Genomic DNA, 17750 nt, shown 5'->3' with positions numbered 1-17750 from the left:
GAGAGAGAGAGAGAGAGAGAGAGAGAGAGAGAGAGAGAGAGAGAGAACAGGGAGGACATTGTGTTTCATCTGTCCTCAGTGACAGAGAGCACACGGCCTCTGTGGAGTGACACACTGCAGACCCTTCACAGACACACACACCTTTCAACTGCTATGCTTGTGAGGACCCTCATTGCAATAGCACCTCTTAAAACTAACCCTTTGTTAGGGCTAGGAATCATTTGAAGTTCATTCGTTACAGACAACATCTGACTTTTGTTGGATTGCCCATGTCATTTTAAGTCTAAAGTAGACAAAGTGATGATTTCAATCAAGATCTTAAATAAAAGAAGAAGTAAAGAAGGTTAAAACTCAGACACCCTGACATTCGATTACAACTTTCTGACAGTTTTTGATACTACCGAAAAAATGAATGAGGTGTCACACCATCGGTACTCTAGTATTGTCCAAAGTCAACTAGTGTGGACTTCCATAAAGTTTGCAGACTTGCAAGAGAGAGAAAAAAAGATTAAAATCCAAGCAGCAGAGGCAGAGACACTCTGCCTTTCAGTCCCTCGTAGTCCTTAGTTATTTTCTCAGGCTTGACAAAGCTCCTCCAAAGCCACAGGCGACATTATACAACAGTTTTTACAGACCAAGTAGAACTAACCATGACTAATAAACTGATTTTGATCTGCAACCATTAAATAAGAGACTTAACCCTTAAACCGCCTTTCATGAAGTGAGGACTGGACAAATGTTCCTCACTCTCTCGAGGTCTAAAAGTCATAAATAAAAGTCCTCACAACAATAGAAAGACTGGCCGTACGGTCAAGAGAGAAACTGCAACCTCTAAAGGGAGCAGACTGCTGAGTGCACCTTGAAATATCCCACAGAACGCAGCAGTAATGGACGCCCTGAAATGAACACCTCTTACCGTCGATGTGTTCGTCAATTCATGATGAACAAATGGACACACATAAATAAAGAGAACCAGCTACGAGCAGAACAGATGAGATGCAGCACACACACACACACATTCAGGTACTGGAGGATAATTTCATACAGATGGTCTCTACTTCAAACAAACACAAGCAGCCGCGAAGACACACACACACACACACACACACACACACACACACACACAGCCTCCTGTCTGCAGCCACTCATGCCTGTCCTGTTTAGCCGTGTCTGTCTATGCCCAATTTGTCCCTGTTGAGTAAGTGATGCTGCAGCATTGTGAACAAGCCAGATATGGTGCCACACACACACACACACACACACACACACACACACACACACACACGCACACAGACAGTTTCTCTGCCTCATATGAACATGAGACTTCAGTTAATTGTACAGTAAGGAGAAGGTTGTTTTGTTAGCTTAAATTAAGTATCACGTGTATTCTTCACCTTTAGCATTCAAAATCAATCTTTCTGGCGCATATATTTATTCTTAATCTTTGTAGCACTCTGTATTAGTGTAATTTTACACGATAAGCAAATGAGCAACAAGGATAAACAATGTCTGATTTATACTTCTGTGGCTTCTATGTGTTCGACATACTGCGTTGGATTGTGCTTAGCATGTCATTTCTTTCTGACGACGTGTGGCCCAACACAACTCCAGAGCTGTAAATAAACTAAATGTATGGAAGAGTTGGATGATGATGAGGCTCTGGTGTCCAATCAAACTTCAGCGGCAATGTCTGCGGTGCCTGGCATGTATAGTCACATTTTTCGGGAGGTTTCCGTCACGTCTCTGCGGGCTCCGTAAACCAGTATAAATAAGGCGTTACTCTTACTGCTTTCACTTTATTCACATTTTGTCAACCTCAAATGATTCTAACACAGATTGTCGCCTTTAATGGATCACACCATTTGCAGCCGGACGACACTGTTCACCCAGTTCTCAGAGACAAAAACAGCATGAACGAGGATTTGACAACATGGATACATTTATCTCAGTAATGCAGGGCTACCAGTTATCAGCTCTACCCACTCACTGGTACAGAGAGAGACAAGAGCTGCTGGCTGATTTATGTCCCACATGCTCTATTCTGGTCATTTTGGTTGGAGGGGGAACATTGGGAAGTTAAGATCATAAAAAAACAATTGTTATTCTGGTGTCGATCAGCATGCTGAAGCCAATGCTGAGCAGCAGTTGTTTTATGCTGTGCAGGTTTGTGGCTCAGACGGTGAGTGAACGATGACTACTGATTGCTGCAGTCTATTCCACCTCGACTTACCCCTCTGCACTTTAAAGTCTGAGATATTAGAAACTGCAATCCATCCATTTGGATCGTCCAACAGATGCATCTGTCGTAGCGTGGCACAAAGTGATTGTTTTGGTCACCTACAGTGTGCACATATGCCTCCGAGGTCCTCTCTGCCAATATTTGTATGCGCTGTATGTGCAAGTTCAAATATGCATCTGTGCAAAGAGCGGCAGTTGGTGTTTTCTCTGTGGTTTCACACAGATGGAGATAGAGATCATTGCAACGGAAGAGAGCTGGAGGAGAGAAATGTACATCAACCTCGAACTGACTCATGGAAGGGTTGATGAGGGAGGAGGAGGAGGAGGTCCAAGATATTGTAGCGGCAATCTACTCTCAATGGTTCATGTACAACATGTAAATAAAGTCTCTAATACACGATATATTAGAATCCGTCTTTTTTTTGCATTTCGAATTCACCGTACGTCACTTGGCTCCCCCCCCCCCCCCCCCTCCCCAAACCCTTTAACCGGGAGAAAATAAGAAAAGGAAAAATAAATAGTTGTCTTTTTCAAAATGGATGGCTCTGAATGACGGACAATTACTTGTGATACAGACTCCACTTGTTTAAGTCATTAAGTGACGAGACACAGTACAGACGAAGAGCATCGCTTTACGAGCACCAGGAGGAAGTTTGAAGACAGTCCTGCTTGGGGGTTGTTAAGTGCTTAGAGGGGTGAATTGTATATCACATGTATAGAAGGGACTTTTCCACTCAAGGAAACGTCATCGGGTGCCCCAGGAAAGGACGTGTCTGTGGACATGTTAAGGGACCTTCCAGCATTTAAAAGAAAAAAAACTTTTATATCTCTGACTGAGGTTTATTCAATCATTAACGTCACATGTTGTCAACTGAGGCTTTATGAGCTTCATTTGAACCTAATCACACCGAGACGCACTCCTCTGAGACACACACAGAGAGCGAGAGCTGTCCCAAAGCTCTTGCAGTATCACATGAGCCCGAGTCAAGCCGGAGTCATGTGGCTGCATGCATCCTCACAGAGACCTACAGCTATAGACTGACTGGACAGATAAACACAGAGAGAGGGGCAGACGTCTCGGGGGAGTTATAGAAGAGGAGGAGACCTGTGAGTGTGGGGGGTTTTCTTTAGCCTTTAGTACAAGTCGCTTACTGACTAAATGTGATCATGCGACCATGAAAGTGAACATGCAGCATGTCTTTTAAACCCGAGTATTTAACCTTGATACTGTTTTGGTACCCACTCAAATGTGTCCTATCACTGGGTATCAGAAAGTGGAAAATAATTGTAATCTGGTACAGAATAGTTAGTCAGATATATGAGCAGACTTAGTTTTACTGTAACTGACAATAGAATAGATGTGTAAACAGAATAATATCATGCTAGTTATGTTGCATTGGTATTATACCTACTAATGGATGCCTAACTGAAAAGAGTGTGCAGCCACACTGATACGCCTGCATATATATACATCTTTTTATGAGGACTACATCACTGGCATGTAGGTATTTTTTAGTATAGGTGCAGAAACGATAACAACTGTTGTTTTTCTCAAGTTATCAATCAAGAAAATTGAGAAATGCCCTCTAAATTCTGATCAGACCATCAAACCGAAACCCAAAGATGTTTGTGATACCATCACATGTGGCGACGACGAGCAGCAAAGAAAAAGAAGCTGAAACCGGAGAATGTTGGGCTGTTTTAGCTTGAAAGAAATGACTGAAACGTTCAATTATCATAATATTTAGTGACCTGATAGACTAATTGATTGAGGAACTTAACTTTGCAGCTCTTACAAAATGGCACAGAATTAAGTGGACTTGAACCAAATGCCAGTGAGCAGACTGAACGATTATTGAGCAAGCTGTCTGTAAAACAAAGCAATGAACAATAGAGCGGAGGAGCTACTCACAGCTCCAAAACCAGACTCAGTGACTTTAAAACTGCAGGTTGAATGTCTGACAGTCAACGAGTTCACTGTCTAAAAAGGCACCATTTGGCACAAAATACACTAGTTGTGAGACAAATCTGTCCCCTTTTAACACAAATAAAATATGTCTATAAGTTGAGTTCCCAACCTGGGATGAAGACAGAACTGTTGTGTGTATTTGTGTAATACAGTGGTTGAGGAACGCTTCTGTATATGATGAATATAATGCTGCATCAAACACATTACCTCTGTAAGGCAAATCACTTAAAGCAGCACTGTCCAATCGATTTATAATGCATCAATCCATTAGCGATGATTATAAAAGGGTTTTCATCTAATGCGTTAGAAATGTACCCTTTGTAAGTGCGTGTGTGTGTGTGTGTGTGTGTGTGTGTGTGTGTGTAGAATGACGGGGTGTTTTCTCTTCTCTCATCCTGTTTGTGAGGAAACGGAGACATCTCCTCGCTAAGTTTGAGTCTGCCGTGTGGAGCTCACCGGTGATTTATGTTGCAGACATTCCACAGACGCTTGACCTCTTTCCACTTGGAACTGTGATTTGTAAACTTCACTCGGCCTGTTTCATAAGCTCTGACTGCAGCATGTCAGCGCTCCGATGTGCTGATCGCTTCTTTCTTCTCTTTGAACACAGTGTGCTAACATCACATCCGCGTCTATGTTCTAGATAACGTGGTTTCGGCTGACATGGCACTTTGTGGTTATCGAATGCGAGTGTTTCCCTCATAAAGTAAGCAGATGAGGTCAACAGTATTTTGTACTTCTAGCTCACTTATTTCACTTTAAAGTTCCTTTTGGCAAACATTCTTTTGAAGGAATTTAAAAAAAAAAAAAGATGCAAGGTGGAAATGTTTTCCTCCTTTTTCGTGATTTTCTCTACTCACATGAATAAAAACAATCACACACACACACTCTATTGCTCACTATGTGTGTTTTAACACAAATTCAATTGCATATTCAATTATTTTAGTTAATAAGAAAAACTACACATTAGAAGATTTGGAGGCCTTCCAGTGGCTGTTTTAAAGACTATCTGTGCCTTACCGACGGTCTAAATTTCCATCAATATGATCATAATAAAGCACAACAACAGAGGTGCAATCAGCTCAAAACAAGACAGGAAGATGTAAGAGACAAAGCAAAAAACAACAGGAAAGACCTTTAGAGATGAAATACAATAAATCCTTGAAGAATCGCCTCTCTGACAGAACAATTACATGGTGAAATACAAACGTATGTCCTATTTAACTTCTATTGCTGTGAGACGTTTAGTTAGAGCCCAGTGGTGCCGACAGCAGCAGCAGGAAAAGCAAGAGAAGCTCATTTCTTCATCTTGCATTCCTTCCACATCTGTGTGACTACACTGTACTGTGTCGTACTGCAAGTGACATACTGTACACGGACAGGACGGCAGATACATGAAAGATAACACAAGCTGCAGGGGGGGGCACCTGGGGAGCCATCCCTCTCTCTCTCTCTTCCAGTCTTTCTCTGGGAAGTAAACTTGGGACAGTTGAAAACAGGAAGTAGGGCCTACCGTGTGACTCAAACACACTGGCTCTAATATTAGACTCACACACACATACAGCCCTGCCCCCGTTTCCTTCGGTCCACAGAGAGGACACCCCTCTTCTACGGCCCGCAGAGAAACAGGGTCAAGAAGAGAGCGGGCCACGAGCGCTTCCTCCTTTTCTGTCTGTAGAAGAGTTTACAGAGACTCCAAAACCAAACTGCACTGCAAGGAGAATGTTTAAGTGGCTTTCATGCCGTGTTCAGACCATACACAATATCTCTGTCTGTCCATGACCGGTCAAATCACCATCACCATCATCATCTTTCCCGACGTGCGTGTTGTCATGGGGAAGGAGGTGCTAGGGACCGACTTCCTGGAACAAGAATGTAAACAAACAATATTGGTGTGTACGATGCTGGCGAAAAAAAAACGACTGACCATTTGTCTGTTTCACAGTTCCACCTGCAGCACGAGCATCATCTTTATCTTTTCATATCACTCCTCTTTAAAGAGCGCTCTGTGCTCCGATGGGACAAAGTCACAGCTGTGAGGAATATATATATTGGCATTAAGTAGTCCTGCTCATTGCTTTGCAACAAACCTCACATATAAAAAAAAAAAGGGATACACGGTATGGAAACATTTCTGATCGTGGACAAATTGATATCAACTTATATAAATAGTAATTTCTTCCAACCCTTCTTAGAGGTTAATCAGCTAAATTACATTTAATCTAAATTGCAGCTCTTTTTTTTACGTGTTTTGTAGCAGCTGTTAAGCGTTCTGCTCTACTGAATGACAGCAGAAAACGTGCCTTTGAGCAAGGCAGGGAACCATCACCAGGTTCAGAATCACTGCAAAGAAGCTGCTCTCGTTCTTCCTGGTGCTTAAACGTCTTTGCATGAGAACGAAAACGCGTAATTACAATCTGCAGCGAGACGGCGGCGTGCTCCACATTCCTCGGATGACTGGAACGGACAGTACAGTCACTGCCTCGGTGACGGGGGAGGTCCCTCATTGACATGGGAACTTGTCGCTGTATCCCACTTGTTAACTCGTCAGCCAAAGCTGAACGTGTGTGGTTGTGTGTGTGTGTGTGTGTGTGTGTGTGTCTGTTTTCTCCGGTTCAGTGGACTTTCCCTCTGCCTGCTCCTGTCACAGCACCACACTAACAGTGTTACAACCACAGCTGGAAAACATGAAAGCTGGCAAAGATGCCACTGATGCTCAAAAAAAGGTATTTAGGTAGTGAAGGATCGACAGAGAGAGAGAGAGAGAGAGAGAGAGAGAAGAGCAGTCAGAGATGTAAACGGTGTCGCTGTATTGTTCGCCTCACTAAAAAGCAACAATCAGTTAAGTGAAGGAGCTCTTTCCACCCGAGTGTGACCACGTAGGATGCGTGTTCATAGTGGAGTACTCGTGTACAGACCACTCACTCTGGTGAACTTTGACTGAAATTAACTATGAGAAGAGCCGCGACTGAAGTATCAGCGGACAGAACAAATCCGTCCTCCACCTCCCTCCGTCTGCATAACACGTCCCCATCACGTCCCCACCAATCAGGTAAATAGACGATCTAAAGTGTGAGGTGCACACAGAGCAGAGAGGAGAAAAAGAGATATACTTTAACATTAGCCATGGCTTCAAAAGAGGGGGAATTAGTATGCTTCCAGATTATTGCAACCGGAACCCAGGTGTCAGGTTTCTCCCTCACACAGACGTTCATCCTGCTTTATATTTACAGTGTCTTCGCTCCAGTTCACCTGACATTTATTCCCAAGTTGAGTCTAAAACAAAGACTTTTAGTCCACACCTCTCTGGAGCAGTTAGCCCTGACCTGCTGGATTGATCAGCCTCGGATAATATAATGAAGGTTACTGTATCACTACGCTCAGGGTCACTAAAAAGCAAATGTGAAAGCAGGTTTGTAATCGTTTAAGAGGGGGAGAATCAGGGAAGTCTCATCGATTTTCATACTGAAATAAATATAAAGCAGCGGTTTCTAAGAACACAGAAGCATGGTGTGCACAATGACGAGCTGTGATGTAGCACACATCATTTATGGGCTAAATCATGAAACCTTGGTTCACGCTTTAATACGTTCCATGCCTTTATACAAGAACAAAACATTTAATTATAAATGTCATCATTCCTGCATTCTTGTCCCCGGTGGTACTGCAAAGAAAAACATGTCTTTGAACATTTAAACATGCCCCCCCCCCCTGTGTAGTCAAATCAAACACTTGTTTTCCCTCTCCGCTCCGCTCTTTAATGACAAGTTGGAACAAGGCGGCTGCCTACACATGAAATCACTGTTCAGTGCAGGGCAGAAATTCGTGACAGATTCAGGAATCTGATCTCCTTTTCGTGTCTCATGGACACCAGTCACTGCATGTTTTTTCTTCTCTTCCCTTCTTTCGCCGTTCTTTCTAAATCTCAGCCGAAACAGGCTCAACCGGCACGACTGAAGATCAAACGAGCCCGTTAGATGTGCTTTTCCTATCTGTAAGTTTTTGGATGACCACAACTATCATCACACGTTGTCTCGGGGGGGGGGGGCATCTGTGTTTTGTCAGGCCGTCCTCGATCACAGAAATTCTTAATCAACTAATAAACAATCACTCTAAATCTTGTGTTTACCAGAGATGAGCTCATGGGTTTCTTGGAAATACGTAATTCGGCATTAAAAAAAACGCAGAAATCTCAGTTGAGCGAGGACAACACAACCGATGAGTCGACTAATCGACTAAGATGGGCAAGCTCTCACGTTTTAAGTTCCTCTTATTGATTATCATTTTGTTCATCATATTATTTGGTTCTTGATTGTTGTGATCAGTGAACTCTTAGCATGTTGATTTGCGGTGCAACATCTCTGTAAAAAGGCATTTAGTGGGGAAATTCGGTTTGGGTAAAACATGGCCCTTATAGGTTTTCCTATGAGCCGTGCTGGGTATCAATAAAAATTGATAATCATTTTCATATGGTAGATTATTCTTCGTCATGCATGCTGGAATAATGAGCTCACATTTCAGCTCACATCATCTTCTGCTGGAGGTGATTGTCGACAGGCCGTGTACAGGCTTGTAGGAGAGCAGTGTCATTCAGATTTTTACTTTTGGAGTTTTCTGTACTTGTCTTAACATGAGATTTAGGCTGCTGTCCACACGCTCTCATTAACTGAAATACCAGCTTCTGAGCATTTCCTCCAAATACCAACTGATGCTTCTATGTTTCCAAGCTGGTGTAGATACTGTATCATCTTCAGGTTCATAGAGAACAGATCAGCACAACCTAGAGCTTTTTAGCTGAGAGCCTCTTTTTCAGCACGCGATATGAACTCATAGTCCAAATAATCCAAATGCTTTGGTGTTATTAGATTCAACATGGATAATCAGACTATTGTATGCACTGTTCTTGGGCCACGCTGTTTATGTCCCTAAGGATACAGAGTTTGTCTGTGCTACAGACTAAAGGAAAGTGTTATCAGAGGAGAGGGAGTATAAAATGGATTCAGAGAAACAAAGAGCAGAACGTGGAGCTGGTGGAGCGTTTGAGGGCAGTGGTGCTTTTACTCTGACCCCGAATGAACCTGTTTCTCAGTCTGACAACATAAATAAAAAGACTGCTGACGGCTAAAGCTTTTTATCTACTCCGCTGAGATTTTTTTCAAGTATTCAATAAACAATTTACTCTATAAAATGCCAAGCACATAGAGGCTACAATTTGTGCGGATTTTCACTCCAAAAAACATCGTTTCTGTTGCTTGTCTAAACACTCTGAACACGCTTTAGCTTTTGTTACTTCCAGAGAGATGCACTTCCAGTTTATAACACATCTGTTCAGTAATCCACTCAATTGTTTCGACTGGTTGTGCCGTGATAAAACCAAAGCACACACCACGTTTTGTGAGAAAGGGCGAAAGAAAACGTTTTCCACATGATAATGAAATATGATACAATAACATTTTGCTGACTAACCACTCTCCCCGTGTGAAGCTCTCACTTCCTGGAAGACGGACAGGGAAACTATATAGCTGAGTCACCTGTTCTAAATATTATGTATTTTTATATTTGAATACTGAAACGTCAGGATTCTCTGCTCAGCATGTGTTTTTAACATAACAACATACTGAAGCATTGCCATGAAGCAAACAACGTGCACGTTATGATTTGTGGTCCATGTTATTGTGGCTTTGCACGTAACTTGATCCTCCTTCTCCTGAGTATTTCGTCTTTGCAAGGATATAAAAATTAACTTCTTTAATATGGGAACGTTCCAGACAAAAATCCGCAGCCTCACAAAAATAACAATCTAGCCTTGTATTCAGGAGCACTGATTTACAATCACGTGGTTCTTCATCAACCTAATGGTATCGCTGAGTTACGTGTCCTACATTCATATCATCATAGGATCATACTCTCAGTGAAAAAAAAGATGAAATTTGAAGATGAATGGTATCGCTTCTACATCTAAGCGGAATGAGCTTTATCTTTGGAAAGAATAACTTTTGTAGTTGTTGACTCTGGACCAGAGAGAGTCGGAGGCGTTTACGACCACATCCTACCAATTAAGGTTTTTTTGCTCAGGCAAGGTCAGAGGATGAAAGGAAGAAACAGAGACCAGATCCACACTGAACTGAACTCCACTTCCAAACACTGCTCTTCCTAATACCATTCTCCTTCATCTACTTTATCTCCTACACTCTTCTCAGCAAGGCGAGAAACTTTTAAGTCAACTGTCCTGGAATACGGCTTCTTATTCTGAAATTCTTCCAGAGTATGATGCTTTCATGCTCGTATGCAAAGCTGTGGACATCAGTGGTAGCAGAGAAGTAAGGCGCTCGGATCACAGAGAGGGTTTACGTCCTGCAGCACGTGTTGGTTCATGCGGACATGCCAACAGAAGTGGTGCCATAGCTCACACAGCGGATACTGTTAGCAATGGCGGACGTCGCACGGTGTTTTCAAATACAGACACTGTTAAGGCTAGGGTCATCTAGATAAACTAGCTCTAGTATGCTAGATGAAAGTAGCTATAGCAGCCTTCGCTCCAAAAGCTCCTGAATCTAGCAAGAAAGTCGCAAAGTCTGCAACACTGACAGCCAATCCCTTCAGGCCTCCGTCCAAAGCCACTCCCCCAAAACTATGAACGTTATGAACGTAAACAACGAACACGGTTATTGTAAGTCTACTCACAGCTGTCGAGCAAGCAGCTTTTGGTGACGGTGACGAGCAGCCAGGTAGGTAGCCTGTCTAATCGTTATAATTAGGCCTGATGACATCAAACAACCACAGATTTGATTCCTTTTTTTTGTCAGAACATTTGATTGATGGAATGATGTCAGGATGTAACGAAAAAATGTTAACCCGAATATCAAAATGTTGTTGAAGAAGAATAGCAACGCTGCCTTTAACTGGGTTTCTGCAGCTGAAGAACAATTCTCACACCTCCATGATTGGAAGAGTTGTTAATGGTATTGTTATTTTATCAAACTATTTCCAGCACATTCATTTTTGCACACGCTCCGGTTTGGTGCAGTCTGTTTCGGCAACAAAGTCCCACCTTTATCTCTGCCTTTGATTCTGTCTTCGTCCCATTCGTACAGCGGCAGCACCAAGACACTTTACACCGACCTCATTTCAATTTTTTCCAGCGTTACTTGTCCGCCCAGCAGCATATTGGTATTTTCAAAAAATATATCTTCCCTAAACTCGACACACCTAAACACACGTGCACTTCTTTCTGAGAAAGGTTGGAGGTCGTTGGAGACGACTAGAAGACTGCTCTGAAGATGATGAAAACCCCATTCCCTGACAGGCTTTTTGTCATCAGCAGAAACCACACTTAACTCTTCAGCTGCCTCCAGGTGATGTCAAGTGTTTGCTTTGTCTGAGATGACACAATACATGATCCAGCTTAAGTCGAGACACGTTCAACCTAAAGGGGCCCATGGGTGCGCGTTGAAACGTGCTCCAACAAAAACACAGGCTGCTAATATATACTGTATTTCATTACAGTGAGTGGAAAAAGATGAGATAGTGAGATCATTTTTCAGGGTCTTCTGACTTGAAATCAATTAGAGGCCTTAAAAACTACTTCAGGTTTAAAATACTGTGTTTGGTTGGTGTCAACTCAGAGATCCGACTAGTAGAAGGTTTCCCCAGGCTTTGTCAAAGGATGCCAACACTGACAGTCGCTTTCATCTGCTTCCAAAATCCTTCGTCAAGAACCGAATCTTTACCGTCGAAACATGTGAAGCGTCACGCAGCTTCTACAGCCTGACGGACGGATTGCCGCCATAAAGGAATACGCTTAGAGCTTGACTTTCTTTTCTCCATCCTGTCCTCCTCTTTCATCATCTTCCTCTCTTTCATCTTGCTCTCTCTCTCTATCTCTCTCTCTGTCTCTGTCACTAATGGACCTGATGGCCTCATCAATAATACACTCAAACATCCGTCTGCTTTGGCAGCTTCAGACAACAATGAGCGTCTTCTATTCGTGCCGCTGCGTCGGTGCGTATCACGCATGCGGCCTAACCGCACCCTCCCTCGCCTTTTTGTAGCTCTGCTGTGGGTCACTGGTTCGTCTGACAAGAGCACAACAAAGGTAACAGCACCTACACTCTGTGTGTGTGTGTGTGTGTGTGTGTGTGTGTGTGTGCAGTGACTCCTGTTGTGTGCATCATCTTCTGCCAGCCTTGCAGGACAACAACGTTTACTATGCAGAAATCCTGCATGTGTACAAATTCAATAATGTTGTTTTTTCACAATCTAATAAAAGCGACGTACAGGCACCTATCTGTGGTGAAAGACTACAAGTCCCCACAGACCAACGTCTCTTGAGCTCATCGTTTTCGTTTCACAGCCCACAACGTTACTATAGTGTGACCCTGATGTTAGCGGAATATTTAGCAGCTGGAGAGCCAGAGATTTCCCCTCTTTTTGGGGGATTCTCTGCCTCATAGAGGACCGAAAAGGAGCTACAGAGAGAATTAGTAATAAGACTTCCCTTGAGTGATAATGTTGCTGTACAAATATTTGCTCACGTGTTTGCCTTAGCTATTTTATAGAGGTGGTAATATGTCAGAGCTGTGTTTCCAGCTTGCTCTAAAGTGGTCAAGGAAATGTAATTAATGCTGTCCTTACTTAGTCATATTTATAACATTCTGATTTCCCCTTTTGATCCATGGATAAAATAATGTGATTTTAAGTCATTATTTTGAGATATCACTACTACTGAGATATACTTATGTCTTAATTATAGAGAAATGTATGTAATAGCTCACAATAATGACTTGTGTTGACCAGTCTTAACATTTTCATCTTTTTTTTCCGGGCTTCCATAGACTCACACGTTCCTGCTTTAGTTCAGTTTTTTTTCCAGTGAAAGACTTTATTTTTGTAATGTTGTACGGCCGAAACTACCTTCAGTTATTCGGTTGGCTGATCAAAAGCAAATTAATCAACAATTTTGTGTGAGAGAGAAATTGTTTATCGAGCTAAAATGCCTTCATTCAGTGGTTCAAGCTTCTCTGAGGCAATGCTGGATTACATGAAAGGCTCAGGTTAGGTGTCAACTTGATTGATTGTTGAATTATTTTGAAATATGTGGCCCGAAGTATTAGAATAACTAAAATGGGTCCTGTATTATTGGTTAATCGTGTATGGACTCGTCTTATATTGTCAAAATCTAGTTTTAAGACTTTCCCGAGTAAGTCTACAGTCAGTTTATCAAATGTGAGCAGAATGTCTCATCTGAAAGTCATTATTAATTGAATATTTCTTGGTCAGACAAACCAAGCTATTCAAACAGCCTCTGATCAAGTTTAGTGTGTTTTCACTATTTTCTGAAATTGTACAGACAAAAATAAATGAATTGATTGATTAAGAAAACATCCATAATGTGGATGAATGTGTTCTTGCTCTTATTATTGTATACCAAGTAACTGTGCTCCAGTGTCACATCCCTGTCTTCTTACCCAGTCCTCGAAGTGCTTGCTCCCGTTGTGCAGGATGTCCTCGAACTGGATGATGCAGTTGGCCACGAAGTCGTCGCATCCGATCGGTGCGTCGTGGAAGACCGACAGCTCGATCCTGCGGCCGTCGTGGACCTCCGTGGTGAACTCGTCGTTCCACGCGGGGCTGTTGGTCTTCTGCTTCGTGGAGGTCTGGCCCACGCGCGAGTCGTCGACGTTCAGGGCGATGTACGTGTCCAGCAGGAAGGTCTGGGTCTTGGGGCCGACGGCGTGACGCAGGGACCAAGCCGTGGGCTTGAGGTCCAGCGCCTCGCGGATCCGGATCTTCAGCATCCCGTTGAAGATCACCATGGCAGCGCGGCGGTCGCAACCTTCTCTGATGGAAACACCTCACCTTTCTCCTCTCTGTTCACCGGCGGTCCTCCAGGCAGATGCTGTAAATCCTTACAAATACTCCCCCTCAAAAAAATAAACTGCAGCGACAGAAACGACCGGTAACCGGAGGGGGAACCTTCCTTAGAAGTGCACGGAAGAAACACGAACAACAGCTACCAACAGTGAGGAAAAAAACACAAACACGTCAGTCATGTTGTTCTTTACTTCCGACTTTCTTTACAACCCCGAGCCCGTGCTGCATTGCACCGTGTGGCGGTAGATGGGAGGCTCCAAGAGGACTGTTTGGCACAGCCGCCGTGGCGCACCGGGGGGGATGTTCGAGCCCGGACCGCTGCGACCAGACAGCGGCTGGTGTAGCGTGAAGAACCGCCGCAGAGGCGGAGGGGAGGGGCAGATTACGGCGGTAGGTAGGTAGGTAGGTAGGTAGGTAGGTTCCTTGTGCTCGGACTGGTTTCAGCCACAGCTGTTGATCTTAACTTCCCGTGGATATACCTCTGGCTGCCTCTCCGTCTCTTTCTCTCTCCGTCTCTCTCTCTCTCCCTGTCTGTGTCTCGACACTGCTCGCTGTCTCCGTCTCTCTCTCTCTCTCTCTCTGGTGCAGGAAATGCGAAAAATACGTCAGATTTCCTCGAAGCCTGGTGTGACAGACGGGGGAGTGCGACGCAACCCAGACTAGGGAGGCGGTTTTGGAGCAGCAGCTGGGTGAGAGGAGGAGAGGAGAGGAGAGGAGAGACACCGCTGCAGCTCCCGTAGTGCACGCGAAACTGTAGAAAATGCAGGGAAACAGGTGTGAAGTATCTTTTTCCGAATTGTCTGCAATATGAAGCACATGACTGAAGCTCATTCATACTTTAAGCCCATTCATCCACTTAATAAATGCCAAATGAAAAAAAACATAATGATAATAAAAAGAAGAGACCTTAGGGGAATTTGGGTTCGGGATATGTGAGGCATGCATGGAATTTGACTATCTATTAGCCACATGAGTCATGACCACGCTGTGAGCAGCTCTCTGTGTGTGCCTCGGTATTAAAACATCTAAACCCATTATCTCAAATCAGGCTCATGAATATTTTAGAACAAATCAATATATCCGCACAGTTTTGTGGGTATATTTTGTCTGAATGTGTGATCTAAGAAAGAAAAAAGTATTAAACATACAGCAACTTCATTGTTTAACCTCATGATCACTGCTGGATGAGGGAAGATTGTGGAACACAACCGACTTTCAGGGCTTGAATTTGGTCAATCAAGAATCGAACTCAGTTGTTTTTACTGTAAGTTTTAAGGATTCAAGGATCATTTATTGTCATTATGCAACATGCAGAACAAAATTCAGTTGTAGCCCATTTGTGGCACAAGACAAACACATGACAAACAAAACAAAAACAGTAGCACATTCCGGTGTAGAGCATTTCAAAAAAAAAAGTTGCATCATCAGGAATGTAAACAGCAGCAACAAAAACAGTTCTCTGGGCAGATAACATGGCCGACATTTTCACATTAAAAATCCAACATGAGGAAAAACATTGTCCATCAACTTTGCCTGCAGTTTGAGAACCAAGAATGAAGATGTAAAAACAGAGTTCACCTCCACCTGAGAAAAACAATATCACAAGTATGACATGCCCACCTTCTTTAAAATAGACCACTGTAAAAATCATTGTTTTGAATAATCCACCGGGAGTAAAATGAAAGTCTGCATGCTGTGGCAGACATAGCATGTGAGGGGGAATTTGATCGTAAAACTTTATAATGCTTTATAATAGACAAAATATGGATTGCATCCATGAAAGTGAAACACAGGAATGTGTCTAATAGTGACATTAGAGCAGGAGCACGCTGCACCTGACAGACAGCACAAGGCCAACAGCTAGTCACCATCCTCACAAAGTGCAGCACATTTATCTGCACAGCCAGCATGCTGACACAGCGGTGTGCACAGTGGAAACATCAGACATCACATCATGGAGAGAGAGAGAAACAGAGAATCAACTCTCTGTCTCCTGAGTTTGCTCAAAGACTTTCATTACAAAATGCATCACCAGATTTCTCCGCAAATCTCTCTCGTTAAACCCAAAATAAGTTGGTTATAGTTTGAGAAAATATAACAACTGCAGCCAAGATATCTTTAAAATCTACAGACAAGTTTCCTTTAAATACACTATAGACTATTTGTGCTCGACAGAATAGAGAATCAAAAGCAAAGTGAAGAGAGTATGGATGACTCGGGCTTTAATCATCGATTACTTTCTGACCTCGACCCTTTCGATTTGGACAAAATGTTACATGTGAACCTGCATAAGAGAGTGCAGTCTGATCAATCCCCCACCATTCAGGAGACAGGGGCCCTCAGAGATGACCCACGTTGCACGAGGACCCTGTAAAAAAACATGATGTAAATATTGTGTCAGACAGCTGTGAGGATGAATGTGATGTCACAGTATGTTGCAACTCAGCATGTTTAAACCCCGACTGTGGCTGACCCCTCCTGGAGATTGTTTGCCATTTCAGGCTTTAACCAACTCCTGTACAGCTGCAATAAATAAATGATAAGGTTTGGTCTAAAAAGGCACTGTTTCATATTTTGGTGATGCGACCAACTCCCGCAAAAATGTCACATGCAGGAGACAAATGATGTACTCCTACAGGGTTTGGATCCATGGACTGCACCACCATAGAGGTTAATGAAACTCTATATGTTTGGCTGCTCCCACATGCCAACTGCACATTGATGTGCAAAGTATAAAACTCTATTATCTAGAGTTTTGGGCCTTTTCATGTTGTAAATATAGACACAAATAAACACAAACACAACAGGGAAACAAACAAATGTGTTTATTCTTAATGCTCATATATTAACAAGAGTGTCAGACACAATTACTTTAAGACGACATAGTGACTGTATTGTACTGTAGATAAAAATATATTGCAATTAAAGTGCATTATTGTCCTCCATTGTTGTGCAAACCTGAATCCTATTCATGATGTCCGAGCTCTGATTTCTAAGTGATCTAAATGGTAACAGGGTTTTATCCCAGGTGCATTCTGGGTGCAGATGATTGATTATTGAGTGTGGTATTTCAATGGCAGTGTTTAGCAAATAACACACACAGGCCTTTAGTCAGTGTCTAACTGAGTGTAGTTATTTGCAGAAAGTGTGTTTTAAAATGTCAGACTTAAACATAAAGCAGAGAATCTGTTTATGGTTTTGCATATCTGGACAATAGATACGCTACATGACCATGAGCTTGTGTGGTTGCAATAATTGGGCCACAAATACCAGTTCTTGTGTTTTGGCAGTTGCAACAACAAATGCCAGAAAAAAAAGCTGCTGGTGCAGGTGAGTGATTGCTACCATCTAGTGTGAGCTTGGTGGAAGTTCAGTCTGAAGTTCATGTTCTTAAAAAGCAGATTTGACCCTCTTGATGCAGAAAAAGCTTCATTTTTGTACCAAGGTCTCAGTATTTTTCTTCGGCTGCTGAGAGAAACAAACAATACAGCTATTAACGTTTGGAGGCCATGGTAACAGGAACTACTGTTCTTTTTTTCTGCGTTTCTCCATTAATTGAACGGAACATACTTCTGTCTCATTTGCACACCTTGTTTTCTCATCACACACATCAGCCAATGTGTCTCTGCTCTGCAGATAGGAATCAATCACAGGCCGAGGAAATCCCCGG

At 42.8% G+C, this 17750-nt stretch overlaps 1 protein-coding gene across 3 annotated transcripts in view; it reads right to left on the bottom strand.

Annotated features, from left to right (window-relative positions):
- The window catches only part of LOC116400383 (protein kinase C epsilon type-like), a 61420-nt gene extending 46588 nt beyond the window's left edge, over positions 1-14832 (bottom strand). For all 3 annotated transcript variants that reach the window (XR_004213918.1, XR_004213919.1, XM_031878189.1), the window contains exon 1: positions 13675-14832. Coding sequence is in view for 1 of the 3 variants with exons in the window: in XM_031878189.1 (XP_031734049.1) it covers positions 13675-14022 (348 nt within the window). In the remaining 2 variants the exon portion in view is untranslated. The remainder of the gene's footprint in view (positions 1-13674) is intronic.
- Positions 14833-17750: the final 2918 nt, after the last annotated feature.

Source organism: Anarrhichthys ocellatus, unplaced genomic scaffold (genome assembly GCF_004355925.1).
Source record: "Anarrhichthys ocellatus isolate YVR2014 unplaced genomic scaffold, GSC_Weel_1.0 scaffold3, whole genome shotgun sequence".
Classification (NCBI taxonomy): Eukaryota; Metazoa; Chordata; class Actinopteri; order Perciformes; family Anarhichadidae; genus Anarrhichthys; species Anarrhichthys ocellatus.
The sequence above is the reverse complement of the archived record's forward strand: the minus strand, read 5'-3'. Positions and strand labels throughout refer to the sequence as shown.